We start from the raw sequence: 18,082 nt of genomic DNA, 5'->3' as shown, positions 1-18,082 counted from the left end.
CATTGTGTCTGTACACAGCTGTGGGTGCACTGCACATGTCCGTACAGGAATCACTGAGTGATCAGTCTTAGAGAACAAGAAAGCAACCATTTTCCTGTGGTGTCAGCTCTTCGTACAACAACATTTTGCTCTTCACATCTTCATGGTATTTCCCTTTAAACTGCTCTGGTGGAGGGTGAGCCTGATATGGCCATTAGAGGCCGAATGTGCTGTATCCTCCTTCCATCGGCAAAGCCACCCGAGTAGGACCTCATTAAAAGAAGCGACCATCAGACTGCCTGGTTCATAGCGGTTTCATGGCCATCAGACCTCAAAAACATGCAGCAGAGATGTCTGTCCACACCCAGACAGCAGGAGAAACCCCCAGCAGGGCAAGCCTGCCCTGCGCACATCAGACAAGGAGCAGGGGCAGCATTTACAACGGCGCTGGCTGTGGGAGGCTCCACGCCTCACCCCTGGGAGGACAAAGCAATGCTCAGTAGCGCAGCTAACACAGAGGATGTTGTCGGTGGATGTGCGCTGATCCCACTGAGATAAGGAGAGCGTGGGATGGCACTGGTTGGGGCAAACACTAGGGAAGTATAAGGCCCTATAAAAGGGAGAAGCACCAGGGTGTAGCTCAAAGCAAAATTTGTACACCCGGAGCGATCCAGGCCTCTCACATCCCATCCGTGGCAGTGGTCCCGATGGCTAGGCTGAGTAAGCTTCCCTGGAGCAGTGCTGATTTGCAAAAGATGAGAACCTGACCCAGAATAGTTTCAGAGCTGCTGGGGGTTAGTGCTCTCTGTATCTTGCAATCTCCCTCCTTGATGTTTAATGCTTTGTATGGTAAACCCAGCTGTACTGCCTTTAAACCACATCCTGCAGGGTAAGTACAGCAGTCTCAAGCATGAACTTCGCTGGGGTGTTCATCTCCCCATGCCGAAACTCTAGGGCTAAACCACCCCCAACCCCCACCACTGCTGCTGTTTCCTCCCTGCAGAGCTGTTGCTCTCTGCAGAGCAACAGAAATGTGGCTTGTTCAGCCAGCCAGTCTCAGGCCAGAAATGTTCCCACACATTAAGCATCTCTGCTCCTTAAGTTACAACCTGTCCCACTGCTGCTGCTTTGGGAACTGCAGCTCTTCACATCACACAGATTTGGAACTGCTATGCTGAGTTCAAGTAGTTTTTCTTTAATAGAAGCATAAACACGGGAAATCTTTTCAATGCATATCTGGAGGTTCGGTCTCCCATTTTATTAATACATTGCAATTTTTAAATGTATAAAAAGAAAGCTGAAACACCTTTACCAATGGCAAGGCAGCCTGCCATCTTTCTAATAGAGCCCAAGCAGAACTCAAGTGGAGAGAGAAAGGGCAGCCGACAAGGACAGATCATGAGAATCTGCAAGTGACAATAGTTCTGGAAAATGAAACTCCAGCAGCAAATGTACTTGTACAGCCTTCGGGACACAAGCCGGTCAAAGAAATGTTTTTATCCTAGACTATGCTATCCTAGACTACACTATACAATATCAGTAAAAAAGAGTCCTTGAAGTCTCTGGGATGAGAAGGACAACACAGCAAAAGGGTTAGATGCTCCCTTGGATTTTATGGGTCCTGAGCATTGCCTCTGTGGCCCCAACACGTTCCTTTCAATCCCAGCAAACAAGCTGCTGCAGAACAGAGTGCTGCTCCTGGGGCTGAGCCAAAGGGTCTCAGTTCTAATCTGGGCAACACAAAAATCCCTGCTGTGCTGTCTCAGTCAGACTGCAGAGGTGATACTCATTGATTGCTAAATGGGGGTCAAATCTTAGCTGTAATATCTAAGAGCCCTATAATTTAATAGTAACAAAGATCTAACGCTCAGCCAAGCACTTTAATTTCCTAGCTGGCTTTCAGATGACATGGGAAGGTGCCAAATTCCCGTGTGACCCATTAAAGATGTCCAGACAAAGGTCTGAAACACAAAGGACCCTGGATGCAAAGGGGTACTCAGCTCCCCCATTTCCCCCAGAAGGGCAGGGGGCTGGGCGGGCCTGCTGGCATGTACTGGTATAAACGCTTCTCATTTTTTTTAAAGGAAAACTTACTTTTTTTCTTTTAACTGAAATATTTTCATTCAAAGCAGCGGCCTCGCTATGAAAATGTACATTTTCTTTTTAATATACTGACTGCCTCTGTTCCTTTTCGTTACAGTCATGGGCAGCAAAAGCTAAGAGCCTGAGAGCAGGATAAGGTCAGAGGCCAGTCGCTCTGACAAGGACCCGCTCTTCACCCACCAGCTACCCAGGAGGCACAAGGAGCAAGTGGAGGCACTCGGGGCAGAAATGAAACCGGAGGGAAAATCAGAGCATGATACTGGAGCAGAGAGGGAGGAGGACAAGGGGAAAGGAGGCCAGGAACTACGAGTGAGGCTCCAGTCCTTTAATGAGAAGGAAAACTTCTCTTGCCAATAGTCTCATTTGTTTCTTATCCCTAATGTCAGACTGAAGGAACATCTTGGGGTGGGACAGCATAGGGCAGCAGGGCGCCTGTCCTGTCCAGCCACCTGGCTTACCCCAAAATGCCTGGGCCTCAGCAGGCCTGCAGAGAACTGGTAGCAAGCTGGGCAGAAGCACGCGACTCCTCTGCCACTGTTTTCCATCCAGCCTGTCTTCTGTGGGAATGTCAGAAGCCCCTGGATTCCAGGCCTGCATACACCTCCCGCTGGCCTTTCCGGATGGGCTGTGGGAACAGCAGAGGTGTTAGTTCAGGAATCTTTATTCATATATCCTCAAACACTCCAAGATCTTGGTCGACACAATACTTAGGAAAAAAACACAACAGAGAGACCAGGTACAGCGCTGCTTTGGCATTGTGCAGTCTGCAGGAAGCTGCAGTTCTGCTCCTGACTCCCTGTGTCGTCACCAAGAGAAGGGGCTCCATCCTCACCACCTTTTTCCTCCACCCCCTGGAAAACTTGGAGGTGGACTGGATGCTTCTCCAAAGGAGAAACAAAGGACAAATGCTACAGATTCCTAGCTCTGGCTACCCTTCCCCAGCCCACAAAGAGGTGGAAAAAAAGGCAGGTTCTCCATACCTCGTAGTCTGGGTTTGGAACGGGGGGAGGACGCTGCATTTTCTGACCTGCAACAGAGGCAAAGAGGGGTCAGCCTTGGTGATGGTTCTTTTAACATATCACGATGGACTTTCACAGAGTTGATCCCAGGGTAATGCATACCGTGGGTAACATTGTATGGCTTTAATACGAGCATAAAGCATTTAAAGACCCACTGCTGCAGTCAGGAGGCCTTCTGATCACTTAGGAGGAAATCCATCATTCTTCTTCAGGAAGAACTACTTGAAAACATGACAGCCCCATGACCACAGGCCCAGGCTACAGCTCCACAAACGGCTACCCGATCTATATTCCCCTGGCTTGGCAAGATGCATAGGTGTGAGCACATCACATTTCTGTCAAACCCAACACACAACAGGCACAATGAGCATACAGTAGGGAATTCAGACCTGCTGAAAGATTTATATCTGCTTTGTGGGTGCTATGGAAAAAATGGCAACGTCTGATCTGCACAAAGCCAGGGTGGTGAAGTCACTACCCTGCATCACCTTGCCCCAGCATTTATAATCTACGAGCCCCTCTGCTGGACTCACTGGGCCACCAAACCGTGGCCTCGGAAGCCAGGAATTCAAATGTACAACTTCAGTAAGACCATGATCTTGATTTCATGCCTGAATGCATGCCTGATTCTGGGTCTTTGAATGCCTGGGACAGCAGCTGAGTGGGCTGGGGCCAGGCTGGGTCGGCAGGCCACACTCACAAGCTAAGCATCTGCTGTACAGTGTTTGCTTCATCACAAACTCAGTGCTGCTTCACAGCAGGCTGGGAAATGGTTTCCTATGGGCAGGAAGCCTTTGACGCAACACAGCAGCCACACCTGGCCCCTACAGAAGGCTGTCCAGAGCAACAGATGTGGCTATCAGGAGTGGAGTTTGGCAAGGCCTTGTGGACTTGCGGGGAGCAGAGGATTCTCTCACTCAGCAGGGGAAGTGCTTCGTTTAGCACTTAGTGGACATCACAGAGAGCAGAAACGTCTGAAATAGCTCTTACCTCGTGGCCGACTGCCAGCACCAGCGCTTGGTCTCCCCTTCCTGTCTTTGCTGAAATAGTAGACCAAAATCAGCACCCCAAGGGTGATGAGAAGATCTGCAATGATGATCCCTGTCACAGTCAAGGTATCCAGCTCCCTACAGTTGGTGCACACTGCCAGAAGGAAAGACAAAGGTGCTCAGAAGCCAGGTACCCCATCTTGTCAGCAGAGGGCTAAGGGAAAGGCTACAAATCCAAGATCTTAGTCAAGTGCTTTCTGCTCACTATGTCTGGGCCTTACGTATCTGTTAATGCTAGCAGAAAAGATAATGGTTCTGAGTGAGGAGTAAAGAGCAAACAGAAAGGAAGGAGGAAGGCACAGACCATTATATCCCCTCTCCGTTTCAATCTGCATACGGTCTCGGGGATCAGTGTGTGCAGTACCTTCACTACGCTCTGCTGTTTTGCATGGCCTGAGCAAAGCATCTCCTAGAACATTAGTGCTCTTCTCATGCCTGTCTAGCCTTAACCCCTGCTGCCTTGGCTGCATTCTAAGCACTGAATGTAGAGCAGCTGCCCAAACCTCACCAGGCTCAGAGGCTTAAAACACTGTGTCAGGGCGGAGGTAAACTCTTCCTGGCTGCTGGGTCACAGAACAAGGCTGTGTGCTCCAGACTGGAGTTTTCCACTCTACAAGATAGGAAATGCCTCTAGCCCTTATGGCAGACTACTCTTGCCTTGTCACGTGGCAGAAGCTGTGCAGAAAACATTGTGAACTATGTATGTGGGAACCCCTGATATGAAACCATCTTGGGACTGAGGAGACCAGAAGGGAAAGGCGCAGATTGCAGGGAGATTCATTTTGCCAAAACTGTGCTTTTGGACTCTTTTATTGTCCACACAGAGCAGGAATAACCTCTGCAGAATAGCATTCACTCAGCCCAACAGCACTGAGAATCACGCCTCATCTCTTTTAACATTTGTCAGTGAAAGATGTAGGCTTTACCTCTAGCCCATGTAGATTCTCATAGACCAAATGCTTTTTCACTCACCTCTGGCCTTCAGGTACATTTGGATCGTCTTGTCACCTGATGTACAACTCAAATTGAGAGGAGAACTGTCATGATTCTCCTTCACGTACGTATTGCCTTGAGCCTCTAAACCTTTTGGACTCCATGTTATTTCTTCAGGCAACGGGCATACGACTGTCACTGTGGTTCCAGAAATATCCACCTGGAATTCTTCGTGGGAAGATGGGCCAACAAGAAGGGAAATCATCGTTACAAAGAGCTTCTGGCAAGCTTCCCTGCCCACCCTTGATTCCACCACAACAGTTTTCTCTGCTCATTCTTTGACTTTACTGAACAATGTAAATTCTGTATGTATGCATTTTCTGCATGCACATTTACTTTTAGTTTTTACGCTCATCTCTTTGCAACACTAGGCAGTATCAAAATACCATCACAGAATGCTCAGCTTTATGTTGGAGTCTGTCCACGCACCACTGATAGTTTTGTTTATCCGTGTGTTTGCTGGTCCCTGCAAATATCCAACCCTGCTTGAAGACCACTAACAGCAACTAGGGGCAACTCATTATAGTTGATTTCTCCGAACAGTGATGGAAGTAGCAACTAAGAAACAGGAAATGTTTCCCTCCCAATGCACTGCTTGAATTCAAATATTTCTAGTCCTTGCCTGCGAAGTTTTATATCATACCATATTAGAATGAATAGAAGAATGCCAGTAAAATACACTTACCCTTCAGTTCTTCATCAGTAACTGCAGGAAACAAATAGTTAGTGTTGGCAAATCAGCCCACAAATCAGCCCACCCAACAAGCCATTGCTTACCACTCTCTGAAAATGCCCAACCCTACTTCAGGATCACTAACAATAATTAGGGACAATTCAAGACAGCCAGTGAACAGGGATTTTTTTTCCTATCCTACAATATTTTTATAATTCAAATACTTCCGTTTGACTAGGAGTTCTCACTTGTGAGGCATAGTTGGTCTTTTTAGCATAATAAATTGTTAAGAATGCTGGTAAAATACACTTACCCTCCTGAGCTGCAGTGCCAACTACAAAAGAAAGAAAAACATGTGTTAAGCAAATTAGCCACTGATATCATATACCTTTCCTATTTCAAGGATATTGTTTCTGAATTCAGCTGCTTGAAAGACATGTTAATACTCTTATGTTTGTGCTAAATAAAACATTCTGTTAACTGAGACAGGATGTTGTTTTAAAATGAAGTATTTTTCTTTGGAAGCCATTTTTAACATAGAGTAATGCAGAACAGAAATTTGAATGATTTTTGAGCCTGTTTAGAAAAAGATTTATTGCACAGAGTACACCCAACAATTTTGCTTTATCACCATGGGCCAAGGAGTGCTGGAAAATCATGCCTGTTTTCTGCAGTGAGAGCAGCTGTGCTCTACAAGAGTATGCCACTGGTAGAATGGAGCCTGATGCTCGATTTAAGTCTGTAAAGAGATTTACCTACATGATTTTCTCTCTCTTTGTAGGAAACAAGTAGCCCCATTGAAGTCTGGAGATGAAGTATTATAAAAAGTTTTTAGGAGATCTGCATTAGACTTGTGATCTGCTTTAAAGATATTTGTTGATAGAAAGTAACCTAAGTAAGTAAAGGAATGAGGTGTATTTAAGTGTTTAGTGCTGTTGTCTCAATCCAGGTAATGCCTGCTCTACAGTAGGAGCTACTTATAACAAAACTGTAGATTTGAAATTACACAGGCATAGGACTTGGCTGGAGAGAAGGCTATCTGATGATTTTTTTCTTTGTATAAAATCAATTTAAATTTGAAAAAGAACAGGACATTGCCAAACCAAATGTTCTCAGTTTTCTCAAAGAATAGCAGTTGGTATTTACAGCACATTGGCACAGGAGTTGTAGTCTTACAGCAGTTACCTTTTAGTTACCTTTCACAATTATCTTTCGTAGTTACCAGCTTCTTTATAGCCTTTACAGATACTCCTCATTTCATCTTAAAACAGCTTTTTAAACTCTGGTCAGTTCAAACTGGTAACGTGGAAAATGCTGCCCCTCCCATGATATCACAGTGAATCTGAACACAGAATGGAAGTTATTCACCCTTGATCACAAAATGATTTAAGAAAAGTGCATGACTGAAGAGTAGAAATAAAATAAGAATTAAAAATTCAGACCCTCATAGTTCACGCTGCTGTGGAAAGTAGTGCCTGAAGTTCCAGCTCTTAATTTCACCCAACTTGTTGCATAAATTTTGGAGACCAGGTGTTTTAGTGCTAGCAAGCAAAAGCTCCCTAGGGACCTTAGATTCTTCCTCTAGCCTGAGAGGGCTGAATTCCCATTTTTCTGTCCTCTGAGGGAAACACTCACTCTGGAGAGCAGCAGCTGTACTTGCCAGTTTCAGAAGATGTGGATGCATGTACTTTGCAAAACCAGCTGCATGCGCCCGTGCTTTCTCTGCTGCACCCCTGGCAGCCACCCTTCGGATCCCAGCGGACTTCTGGCCAGCTCTACTCACCCACACACAGCAGGAGTCCCAGGAGGGGCAAGGACAGCTCAAACCTCATCCTTGTGTTCCTCCTTCTCTTGCTCTTCTCTACCATTGCCGATCAGATTGGCATCACTAAGGCTGGCTGTGAAGGAAGAAAGAACACGTTGGCGTTTCAAGTTCTCGCTTACAAGAAAGAGGCCCAAGATTTTTTCCTAGAATTGTGTACGGCAATGAATGGAGCAGTGCCGAGGAGACTCACTGTTTCCAGTGAAACCAGCAAGCAGCCAAGAAAGACAGAACGCAAATGATAAAATGAACCCAGTTCAGGAAGCGTGGAGGCTCAAAATGTCTTCCTATCACGTCATTGGCAGCAAGGGGTGGCTGCTCTGCGCCAGCGCAGTTGGAGACCCGTTGTAACTGCTTTAGGAGCAGCCGGAGAGATAAACAAGCCCATATTCATAACAACTTTTCAATATGAGTGTTTCCGAAGTTCAAACTGCTGCAAGCAACTTAACATACTGAGGGAATCAACAAAGGAACCAGAAACACTACAAGAAGCTCAACACCTAGAAACACCGCGTGGCCAGCAGTGCTCAGACACATCTGACTCTCTGTCCCATCGGAGGTTTTAACAGAATCATAGTTTGGGTTGGAAGGGACCTTAAAGATCACCTAGTTCCAACCCCTGCCGTGGGCAGGGACGCCTCCAATGAGACCAGGTTGCTCAAAGCCCCATCCAGCCTGGCCTTGAACAATTCAGGGATGGGGCAGCCACCGTTTCTCTGGGTGACCTGTTCCAGTGCCCCACCACCCTCATATAAAAAATGTCTCCCTACTATCTAATATACCCTATCTATCCTCTTTTAGTTTGAAGTCACTACTCCTTGTCCTATCACCCCACTCCCTGACGAAGAGCTTGCACTGGCTCCTTTCAGAGCTTTTCTGTGGACTAACTCCGACTTTAAAAACACGAGTCAAAGTGACCTGATTCCACTAGAGGGGGCTCCTGCCCCTGCCAACGTGCTCTGCTCAGCATGCCTACCTCTGCAGCCTGCGGCGGGGAGCTTTCTCCTTGCAAACCTGGGCTTCAGGCAGCGAAGGCCTCCTCGGGCTGGGACCTTTCCAGGCTTTGCAGGGACAGTGGCAGGCAGAACACACTGTCTTTCTGTTTTCCTGTGCTTGAAGCCTACAGAGGTAGCAGAGCTGCTATTAACGGTTGCGAGAGTACTGGGGATTTTTAGGGCACCTGCCCAAAGCAGACGCTCAAGGCAAGCCAAAGCTTCCCCTTCCACAAGGGTGCACTATGCTTTGGCACCTGTCGTGCACATCTCAAGGGACTCCAGATGGATGGAGCTGGCTTCTTGCTCCTTCCCAAAAACGTGCTATTTAACGACATGGCTAATGATAATGCTGTGGGCCTTTATTTAATTTATTGAGGCGCTCCACTTAGTTGTCAGACTTCCTTTTACTTAACTTTCTTTCAAAATGAAAAATAATTACATTACTAGTAATGGTGCCTGGGACTTGGTGCTCTGTTAACAGCTGGATTCAGCACGTTTTGAAACAAGATGCTGAAGGTTAGTGAAAGATTGCAAGTGAAGACTGGAGGAGACCCTCGTCCCCAGTGTGTGCATTAAACAAATGTGGTCCTAACTGAGAGCCAGTGTTGTTGTTCAGTGGCCAAAGGGCAGCGACAGCGAGAAACATACTTGTCCTACTGGACTCTGCACGGGCTGCCTGAGGATAAGAAGTTGCTGCTACGCAGACAGATGATTTTACGAGGTGCCAGCCTAGTCTGCGGGAAAGTTGTGTAGACGACTGCTGGAATGAAGCACAACAAAAGGCCAAAGTGCTAAACTGGAAACTCCTACAGCCTGACTGCCTTGCTGGATGAGTCGATTACCTGTAACACGGATGCACTGATCCATGCGGAGTTGGGGGTGCCTCGGGCTTTTCTGCAGCGATCAGCATGTAATTGATGGCATCCTGTGCTGAAGAAAGCCATGGACACGAAACCAGCCCAGTGGGACTGAGCCAAAATCAAATGACAGGCTGAGGAAGGGAGCTGTGGAGTCGTGCTGTTTAACGCTGCTCTAACCACACAATTGTGCTTCTCCCTGAATATGTGTGAGGGAAAGACCCAGAACCAGAGCTGTATACTTAGCTCCACTTAGAGCCAACTGCTTGAGCTGACAGGTAGAGAAAATTCCCGAGAGACGGTCCCTGCACAGGCAGCCAGCCAGAGGCAGCCTGCTGCAGCTCTTCACTCTCCATGGGACAGATCTGCCTCAGCATCCTCAGAAAATGCTGCTGCACCACTGCACTAAGTATGTTTTTTTTCCCCATGGGACCACTATAAAAATACATTTTCAGACTAGAAGAATTGACAGCATCAGTTCCCCAAAGAACAAACTCTAGGAGCCATCATCAGGATCACGTTTCCCTGCTTCCCAGCAGAGTTTCTACATATGCAGTGAATAATTTCTCTCCTCCGAGGAGAGCCAGTCAAGACCCAAATATTTGATCCGACACCACTGCAATTACAAGGGATCAGCTTCTTTCAAATCAAGAAAGTCTTGCTTGGAAAGCCTGGACCAGCCTCTCACACCTGAGCAAGAATCCAGTGGTTAAAAAACAGAGCCTGTGCGGATGTGCTTCAAGTTCAGACCTGAGCTGATGTTGCCGAGCAGCAATTACATCTCCTAGGACTGTTAGAGATCTGCAAGCTATTCAAGAATTCAAGTAATTCTGCAGAACAATCAACCATAGCAAGGGCTAAACCCCTCCAGCACATCCTACTTGAATGCATTGAAAATAATGCCCATGCTCTGATCATACCTGGAGCACACACAGCGAGCTCTACATGTCTGAGATATGTCAGTCTACATACAACATGCTAAAATGACGAGTCGTATGACAGACAATAATTAGTGCTCAAGATAAAGATCTCCTGGGCAGAAAAAGATGACAGAACTCAGGAAACATAATACACAGAGTTTATGTTTATGCATAAACCATAAGCATAAAGTTGATATTTTAAGCCACAGGAAGACTCCCTTTCTCTCCTACAGATTCTCTTCTTGCCAATTTTCCTCTTCAGACCTGTTTTTTGCACACTCCTTTTCATTTCTATAACTTCATTTCCTCCCACATCTTTTATCATCATAAAACTCCTCTTTCAGCAATATAGGAACCTTGGAAAGTTCCTTTTCATGCTTTCCAGTGCAAACAGAAAATGATCAGCTCAGTTGTGCACAAAACCCTCTAACGTCATTCCAGGCTAACTTTTAACCCTCAGTGTGACTGATGCTTTTTTCCACAACAAATCAGCTCCAGCAAACTGCCTGCTGAGCACTCTTACAGACACCTGAAAGAAAATCTGAAAACAGGTTGTATCCTCTGCTGGCAAAACAAACAAACAACAATAACAAAAACAGAACCCAGCCTAATAAATGTTTACAGTGGCAATGAAAGAAATGGAAATGATGTTTTGGAATAGTAACTGAATGGAAATCTAGTGAGATGCAGTGATGAAGAGTTAACACAGGGCCAAATTATTCCAAGGAAAATAGACACGTGGTATCTCAGAGCTATTAGCAGAGACAAGATTCGCTGTGCTGTTCTGTGGGCAGCTTGCGAGACTGATGTCCTAAGTGCTTTTCTGTATTGCCAAAGTTTTAGCTTGAAATTTATAAGTTAAATATAGATTCAGTACTCTCCTCAGAAACTGCTGCCAGGATGTGATGAGCAAACAGGAGGAGAGATGTTTGCGTGGTTGCTTATTAGCAGGAATTCTGAGAGTCCTGCTGCTGTCTTCTGTCCATCAACACCTTGTTCTGACCAGCACTGACACCTCCGTGTGTCCCAGGCAATACAAAACCTCCCGACTGCAGGCCACATTGCTGCATGAGAAGACTGCCCTCACTCTGAGCTCTGAGCTGAAGGGAGCCCTTCAAAACGCCCAAATGTTAGTGGCATCCTCACCCTTCCTGCCCTGGCATCCCTGCAGAGGCAATTAGCAGCAGTCACAACTAAAGCTCCTAACCCAGGATGGCTGCTTGGAACGAGACCAAGAGTCATACACGAACACAGCCACAGCCAGTAGCAAGTTAAATGCTGTTATATGATTTATGGTCTGATAACACAAACATTCTGCTATTGCTAACACACCTGTACAACTCACTTTCATGCTCTCACAACATCCACGTGCTGCTGGGAAAACATTTTGTGTCCCACTGAGTTTCTCTAGTGCTTTGTGCTGCTTGTTAAGCTCAGTGGGGCTTCCCCAGCTGTGCCTGGACGGTCACTGGGCTTGACTCATATCCGATGTAGTTCTCTTTTGACTTTTCCAAGAATTTCACAAACACTAGTTAATGCAGTTTCTCCATTCTTCTGTAGGATGAAGATCACCTCAATTTAACTATAGGTATCTGTGTTGCAGTAGGACCCTTCTGCTCCCTGAATACATGCCCAGATTACTGCTACGGGCAGTCTGTTTTGGCCTTTTTTAATTTTAATTTTTATTTTTTATATGTACACTATTTGCAGGTTTTTATCAAACAAGTGGCCTTCATTCCTTCAGGCTACCTATAAATAACCTAGGGCAAATTTATGAGCAAAATTACCTCCCCCAAGAGGGGAGTGGTTTCAAGTGGAAGCTGGGAGGAGGGATGATTGCAACACAAAAGAGCAAAGGAATATGGGAGGCAGAAGAAATTAATCTTACCTTGAAAATCTCCCTGTTTTACGCACAAGTGATCTGTACTGCCTGGCCACACCTTGCCTTTCATTGCATGGGCTGGGAGCAATCCGTGACTCAAACAGGAAAAAGCGCGCACGTTGCCTTGCAGCCCAAACCGAGGGAAAGGAATTTGCTCAACTGTCCCGAGAAGGCTTTGAGAAATTTGTCCTTCATCCAGCTATTGAGAGCCTGAAACAAACTTCTCTTCCCTGCACTGCTCAACCTCCAGAGTACGGACTTGTCTTCCTGATGCATGGCCTCACCTGGCTGGGAGCTGTGCTCTTCCTTGGGGTACAGCTCCGAGGTAAGGAAACCTGATATTGCCTGGCCTCAGTTGCCATCTTGACTTTCCTCTTCTCATCCCTTAATTATCATCTTCATTAAGGCAGTGACTTTGTAGGAGTCTCGGATATTTGTTGTGGACAATTGCTGCGATTCTTTTGGTCCTGGGTTTGCTTGCAAGTGATTGAATTTCTCTGCAAAACAGGTTTAGGTGTGTTTGAGCGGAGGAAGAGCACCGCTCTAATTCTGAGCTAAGGTTACACATCTTTGCCTTTCCTGCCTTCACTCAGCAGGAATCTGGACTTTACTCTCGGATGGTTGTTTTCTTTTTCTTTTTTCTTTTTTTTTTTTTTTTCACTGCCTTTGTTACTAGACAATCAGAGATTGTTAAACAGTTTAGATCCTAAGTTTATACAGTTTATACAGTTTAGACACAGCAATAAATCAGAACGACAGCAAAAAACTCACTGGAATTTTCAGTGGTTTATATCAGTATAACTAGAATCAAAATTTGGTCTGGGACCACCATGTCCTCCTTACCTAAAGGCATCAGCACCCATACTCTTAGCAATTTGTCTTGAAAAAAAATATTTTACACTTAGTTCCTACACTTGTTCTTTTTAAGAAATTTAAAATGAAATCAGGACAACTTAACACTTGGAAAAGAAACATGATCTCAGCCAATGAAATTTTCAAGTGTGAGCACCTGCAGTGGTTTGGCATTTCAAATATTTTCTTCTTTGGGAAAAGGAAATATTTGTCAAGAAATTCTTTGGCTATGAATTATTTTCAAATACAGGAAATATATTAATTGTCTTTGCCATGAAACCATATTTTACAGCCCCAGATAAGCTATTTTTTCCCTGAGTCACAATGGGGTAAGTTAATTCACCTTCCTAAAGTGACAGGAATTTTTTTTTCAGTGTTAGCAATTTTTTTCCTTCTATAAGTGGGTAAAAGGAAAGTAAGGGGAGTACATTATCAAGAACAGGGAAGACTGTCCCCTTCCAGAGCAGGAATAGCAAGATTTTTCAACTGGCACTGCTGTTTGGTGGAAATTATCAACCTGCTTTCCCTATAATTGTCCAGTGGTGTTATTAACCTTCTCAACAGACACTTCTTACATAAATAAGGGCAGCTTTCACCATGGTATTTGTGCCACGCGAACTGATAATACAAAGTGTATAAAAGAAAGTTCTGGGATGGGAAGTGGCAACCATTCGTAGGTGCTTAGCAATGCTACTCGGAGGAAAAGAGCTGGTTTTCTGGAGAAATCTGGGTGGGGAATTGAGTGCAGTAGAGTGTAAATCACCTGCCGTCATGTGATGAGGACAAGCACATGAAGTTATACTGCATCTTTAGTGCTAATCAGAGCATATTGCAGGAGGGCTGCCATTTACAAGTGTACCTCCTGGATGTTGTTTGCTCATGCCTGAAGGAGACATTTCCCCCAGAAAACAAACCAATGTGTATTGTTCCTATAGGAAAGTCCCTCTCAGTGGTCCCTTCTCAACTAGGTATCAGATCTGTCAGTGTTTAACTGTGCAGCCACAAAACTACAAAGGAAGCATTGTATCAGCAATACAGATGAAAGCAAACTCCAGTAAAACGAGCACTGTGCAACCTGCATATCAGCTGACAAAAACCTTGAGGCACATGGGATCTTTTGGATTCTGCATAAGCAGGACTACCTCCCTCAGTAATTAAATCTATGGGATTTGAATGTTATGTTAAACATTAATAAGGACAGATAAAGCAGGCTCCTGCGTAGATCAAACAAAGATAAGGATAAGTGATAATTTTACTCGTAAACAGTAGTTTTGTTTACCTCTAACCCCTTGTTGTTTTCTCTGCAGCACTGTGGCCCATCACAGCCCTCGAAGTTTACACTTCCAAGGAGGTGGATGCTCTGAATGGAACTAACCTACGTTTAAAATGCACCTTCTCCAGCAGCAGCCCTATTAGCCCACAACTGTCAGTGACATGGAACTTCCAGCCTGAGGACCTGAGCTCTCATGAGCCAGTGAGTGAGACCTTTATGCTCCATTTCATTGATGCACACTTGCTCAAATAAACCACTCCTAGGGCCCAGCACTGGCTGGGTAACAATTCCAGGTGTTGGTGTGGGCAAGCACAGCCGAAACACATGAGTAAGTACATCTCGGCCCTTTTCTCTGCAGTTCATAAGGATTACTCTAAGCAAGAAGTTTTGTTTACAGAACCTGGTTCGAGAAACAATTTTTATGTTTAGTTTTGGGAAATCGTGGTTAAAAGATTTGGGGCCTGATGAAACTGTACATGTTTACAGCTGAATCCTGCCTTAGTTAACATCTTGCACCTGACGACTTATGATTTTCTTTGGCCAACGTGGCAGGGTAAGCAGATCGACAAGCACTGTAGTATAACTGAAAGAACACTGAACACAGCCTAACAAAGCCTTAGGCCTGCGCAGGACTGAGATCGCATGGCTGCTGGAGCAAGGGTATGATCTTTTGAAATTGCCTCAGAGTTCATCTGAGAGAAACTGAGCCAACTCAACTCTCCTTATCTTAGGCCGTGTGTCTCAGCTGGTGCCACTCCACTTTCACGTGCTGCTTCCATCAGAAACACTGCACAAGCCACAGGAATGACAGTTTACTTTCTTTCCTTCTTGTAGGTATTTTATTACCTCAAGGAGCCCTACAAGCTGTCTGCTGGACGGTTCAAAGGGCGAGCCACTTGGGATGGGAATATTGAGCGTTATGATGTTTCCATTGTTATCTGGAATTTACAGCCCACTGACAACGGGACATTCACCTGCCAGGTGAAGAACCCACCAGACGTTGATGGCACAATTGGTGAAGTGCGACTCAGAGTTGTGCAGAAAGGTGAGAGGCCAAGAACCCCACCAGAGGTTATGAGTTTAGCCAGTGCAGAACATCAGCTGGTCTTCCTCCACGTTTGGAAAAATGTATGGAAGCAAAAGCATTATAAGGAGAAAGCATGATGAAAGTTCATGGGTATAACAGAAAAAGGAGCTTAAGAAAAGGTTATATTCATGGATACAGGTACCCAGCCTAATATCAGCAGCCCTCAGTGTGTCCCTCTTGTGTTTTTCTCCATGCAGTGCATTTCTCAGAAATCCACTTCCTTGCCATCGCCATTGGGTCTGCATGTATTCTGATGATCATTGTGGTGACAGTTGTGATTATCTGTCGACACCATCGGAAGAAAAAGCAAGAGAAGACGACTGAGGTGTCAGATACTGAACTGTAAGGACAAGGGGGAGAGAGAGAGAAAGGCTTCTGGGAAAGAAAGCTTGTCAAATGTATCTTCATGGCCACTCTGATTCATTGGCTTGGACCCTACACTAAGCATCTACAATGCAAACTGCTAACACAATAGCATAATTGGCTGCTTACTTGCAGTCAGAACAGAGCCCCAGATGAATGAAGTTTGCAGTCTTTGTTTTGCTCTTGCCCTTTAAGGTGGCTCCTCACTCGAGGAGGAGACTGCATAACTTCTTGTTTTATGTTATCTATGTTATACATAACTCAGAACCTGACTGCTGCTCAGGATATCTGATGCTGTTTTTTTTTTTTTTTTTTAAATAATAGTAGAGAAAAGGAGAAGCTGAAGATCAGAGAAGAAAAGGAAGCCACTCCATTAGAAGACTAGAGGTCTTTGATAGTATATACAATGCAGGTATCTATTCAAACATTCTCTAATTAATGCTTTAGTGTTACTTAAACATTTCACTTCTGTTCACAGTCAACAGGCCATGGTAGCCATGAACATGAACAACTGAGACTATAGTCACATTTTGCTCTTGAGGAGCCTTCAGAGAGAGACTGACAACTGAACAAGCAGTGGCAACATAACTGCCTCTTAACCATAGGAGGGATTTCTCCACCTTATTGTTGAGGATCATTGTAGGAAAGCCGTTATTGCTGCTTTCCATAGCTTGTCTGCTTTGTGGGTGGAGAAATGAATTAATTTCCTTTCACTAGTTTTGAATCTATTTTTGGATTCATTTAATCTTTATTTTAAATTGCTACAGGAAGACTGAAACTCTTTCCAGATTTGCTGGCTTTGCTGAAACAGCCTAATTTTTAACCACTCAGTTTCTGAGGTCGGCAGATGCCTCTACTATGTTTATTTTCAACAATAATCCTGAGTAATCCATCTGTTTTGTTTCTCTTATAATCTTTCTTCTTAGGTACTTCTGAAGCAGATGGCGAGAGCTTGTAATTTTGGATGTTAGAACAAAGCTGAATTACAGACGCCTGATGCTGCAAGTGTGGTATCCCTGCTCAACCTGAAATTCTTGCAAGAAAAGAGGGTGACATTAACATAAGTTGTAAAGTGTTATTTCCTTCATTGAAGCAAAACAGGAGGAACTTGCCCCATGAACAAGGAAGTTTACTTAATCTTCACAGCTGCTGAACGTGAACAAATTGGCTCTGAGGATGAAAAAATCACAGAAGTCAACACAGTCAACAAAATGCTAAGACAGCTGACTGAATATTTGCTGTGTCTGAGCAGACACACTTGTGCACCTTAAAATTTGGAAGGTACATTTGTGGTGCCCAATTTTTCCACCCTCAAAAACCTGTTTGATGTCACTAAAAGGAGGACTCGCTAGGTGAGGGATCAGAGGGGCCGCTAGCTGCTACAACCTTTATTGTCTGTTTGCTACTTTAAGCGGAAAGTCTTTGGGAATGCATGCTGTTTCTTATTAGGGGTAACATTTCCCAGTGGGTGTGTTTTTCATGTTGATCTTTCTCAACTTCAGTACACTTTGTAAATGTGACAGCTGAAAAGGCTGCCTTCCAGTGCGCACAGCGTGGCCATGTGCTTTGGCAGCTCCCCTTCTCCCACTCCCCTTGTCCTGGTGCAGCCCAGACTGCCCTCCTTTCCCTCTGCTGCTCCAGTCCTGCTTCTCCCCATTATTCCTGGTGGATGACAAGCTGTGAGGTGCAACGCCTCTTGCCCTGACCCAGCAGACCTGCACATCCCACTGCGGTGCCCTGGGACGTGGGCTGGCAGCGGCTGCGCTGGAGGCTGCCCCAAGCAAGTGATAATGGTGTGCTGCCACACTCAAGTTGAATTCGAAAACAGCACTCGGTGGCTGCTAGCATTGTACCAGTCTTCCAAAAACACTATCACCAGTATTTCTCTGGATGCTGTTTACTGCCCCAGGCTGCCATCAGCACACCTTACTCCTGTGTTCAATCTTATTTAACACCTACCCTGTACTTCCATTGACTTAATCAATCCAAGGCAAATGAAGCCCCAAATCATTAAAAACCACTGAGCTATTACTGTATTTAACCAGCGCTAAAACAAAATATCAGCCTGTTTGTTTAAAGACTAACTTTATGACTTTATAACTCTACCTGTAATGTGCTGGCCACATTATCTGTTTGTACGATATTGCCTTCTATTTTGTTCGTCATAAATAAACACGGTTTGTGGATAAAAGCGAGCGTTGATTTTTCGGTGAGC

General features: G+C 45.1%; 2 protein-coding genes across 4 annotated transcripts; one reads left to right on the top strand and one right to left on the bottom strand.

The window, feature by feature from the left end:
• Positions 1-1,153: 1,153 nt before the first annotated feature.
• CD3E (CD3 epsilon subunit of T-cell receptor complex) lies at positions 1,154-12,439 on the bottom strand. Of its 3 annotated transcripts, none has more exons than XM_048063397.2 (8): positions 12,299-12,439; positions 7,600-7,714; positions 6,130-6,150; positions 5,829-5,849; positions 5,123-5,311; positions 4,092-4,244; positions 3,063-3,109; positions 1,154-2,707 (listed from the first exon to the last, which is right to left on the bottom strand). In XM_048063397.2, the coding sequence occupies exons 2-8, from the start codon at positions 7,682-7,684 to the stop codon at positions 2,651-2,653; spliced, it is 573 nt and encodes a 190-aa protein (XP_047919354.1). In that variant the 5' UTR covers positions 7,685-7,714; positions 12,299-12,439; the 3' UTR covers positions 1,154-2,650. The 3 variants fall into 3 exon arrangements, with proteins under 3 accessions (XP_047919354.1, XP_047919353.1, XP_013042723.2); XM_048063396.2 differs by lacking the exon at positions 12,299-12,439 and adding an exon at positions 8,615-8,758; XM_013187269.3 differs by lacking the exon at positions 12,299-12,439 and adding an exon at positions 7,832-7,944.
• MPZL2 (myelin protein zero like 2) lies at positions 12,418-18,058 on the top strand. The gene is made up of 6 exons (XM_013187065.3): positions 12,418-12,617; positions 14,452-14,618; positions 15,252-15,462; positions 15,702-15,846; positions 16,192-16,279; positions 16,794-18,058. The coding sequence occupies exons 1-5, from the start codon at positions 12,563-12,565 to the stop codon at positions 16,250-16,252; spliced, it is 639 nt and encodes a 212-aa protein (XP_013042519.2). The 5' UTR covers positions 12,418-12,562; the 3' UTR covers positions 16,253-16,279; positions 16,794-18,058.
• The last annotated feature ends 24 nt before the right edge of the window (positions 18,059-18,082 follow it).

This window comes from Anser cygnoides, chromosome 21, assembly GCF_040182565.1.
Source record: "Anser cygnoides isolate HZ-2024a breed goose chromosome 21, Taihu_goose_T2T_genome, whole genome shotgun sequence".
In the NCBI taxonomy this organism is placed as follows: Eukaryota; Metazoa; Chordata; class Aves; order Anseriformes; family Anatidae; genus Anser; species Anser cygnoides.
The sequence above is the reverse complement of the archived record's forward strand: the minus strand, read 5'-3'. Positions and strand labels throughout refer to the sequence as shown.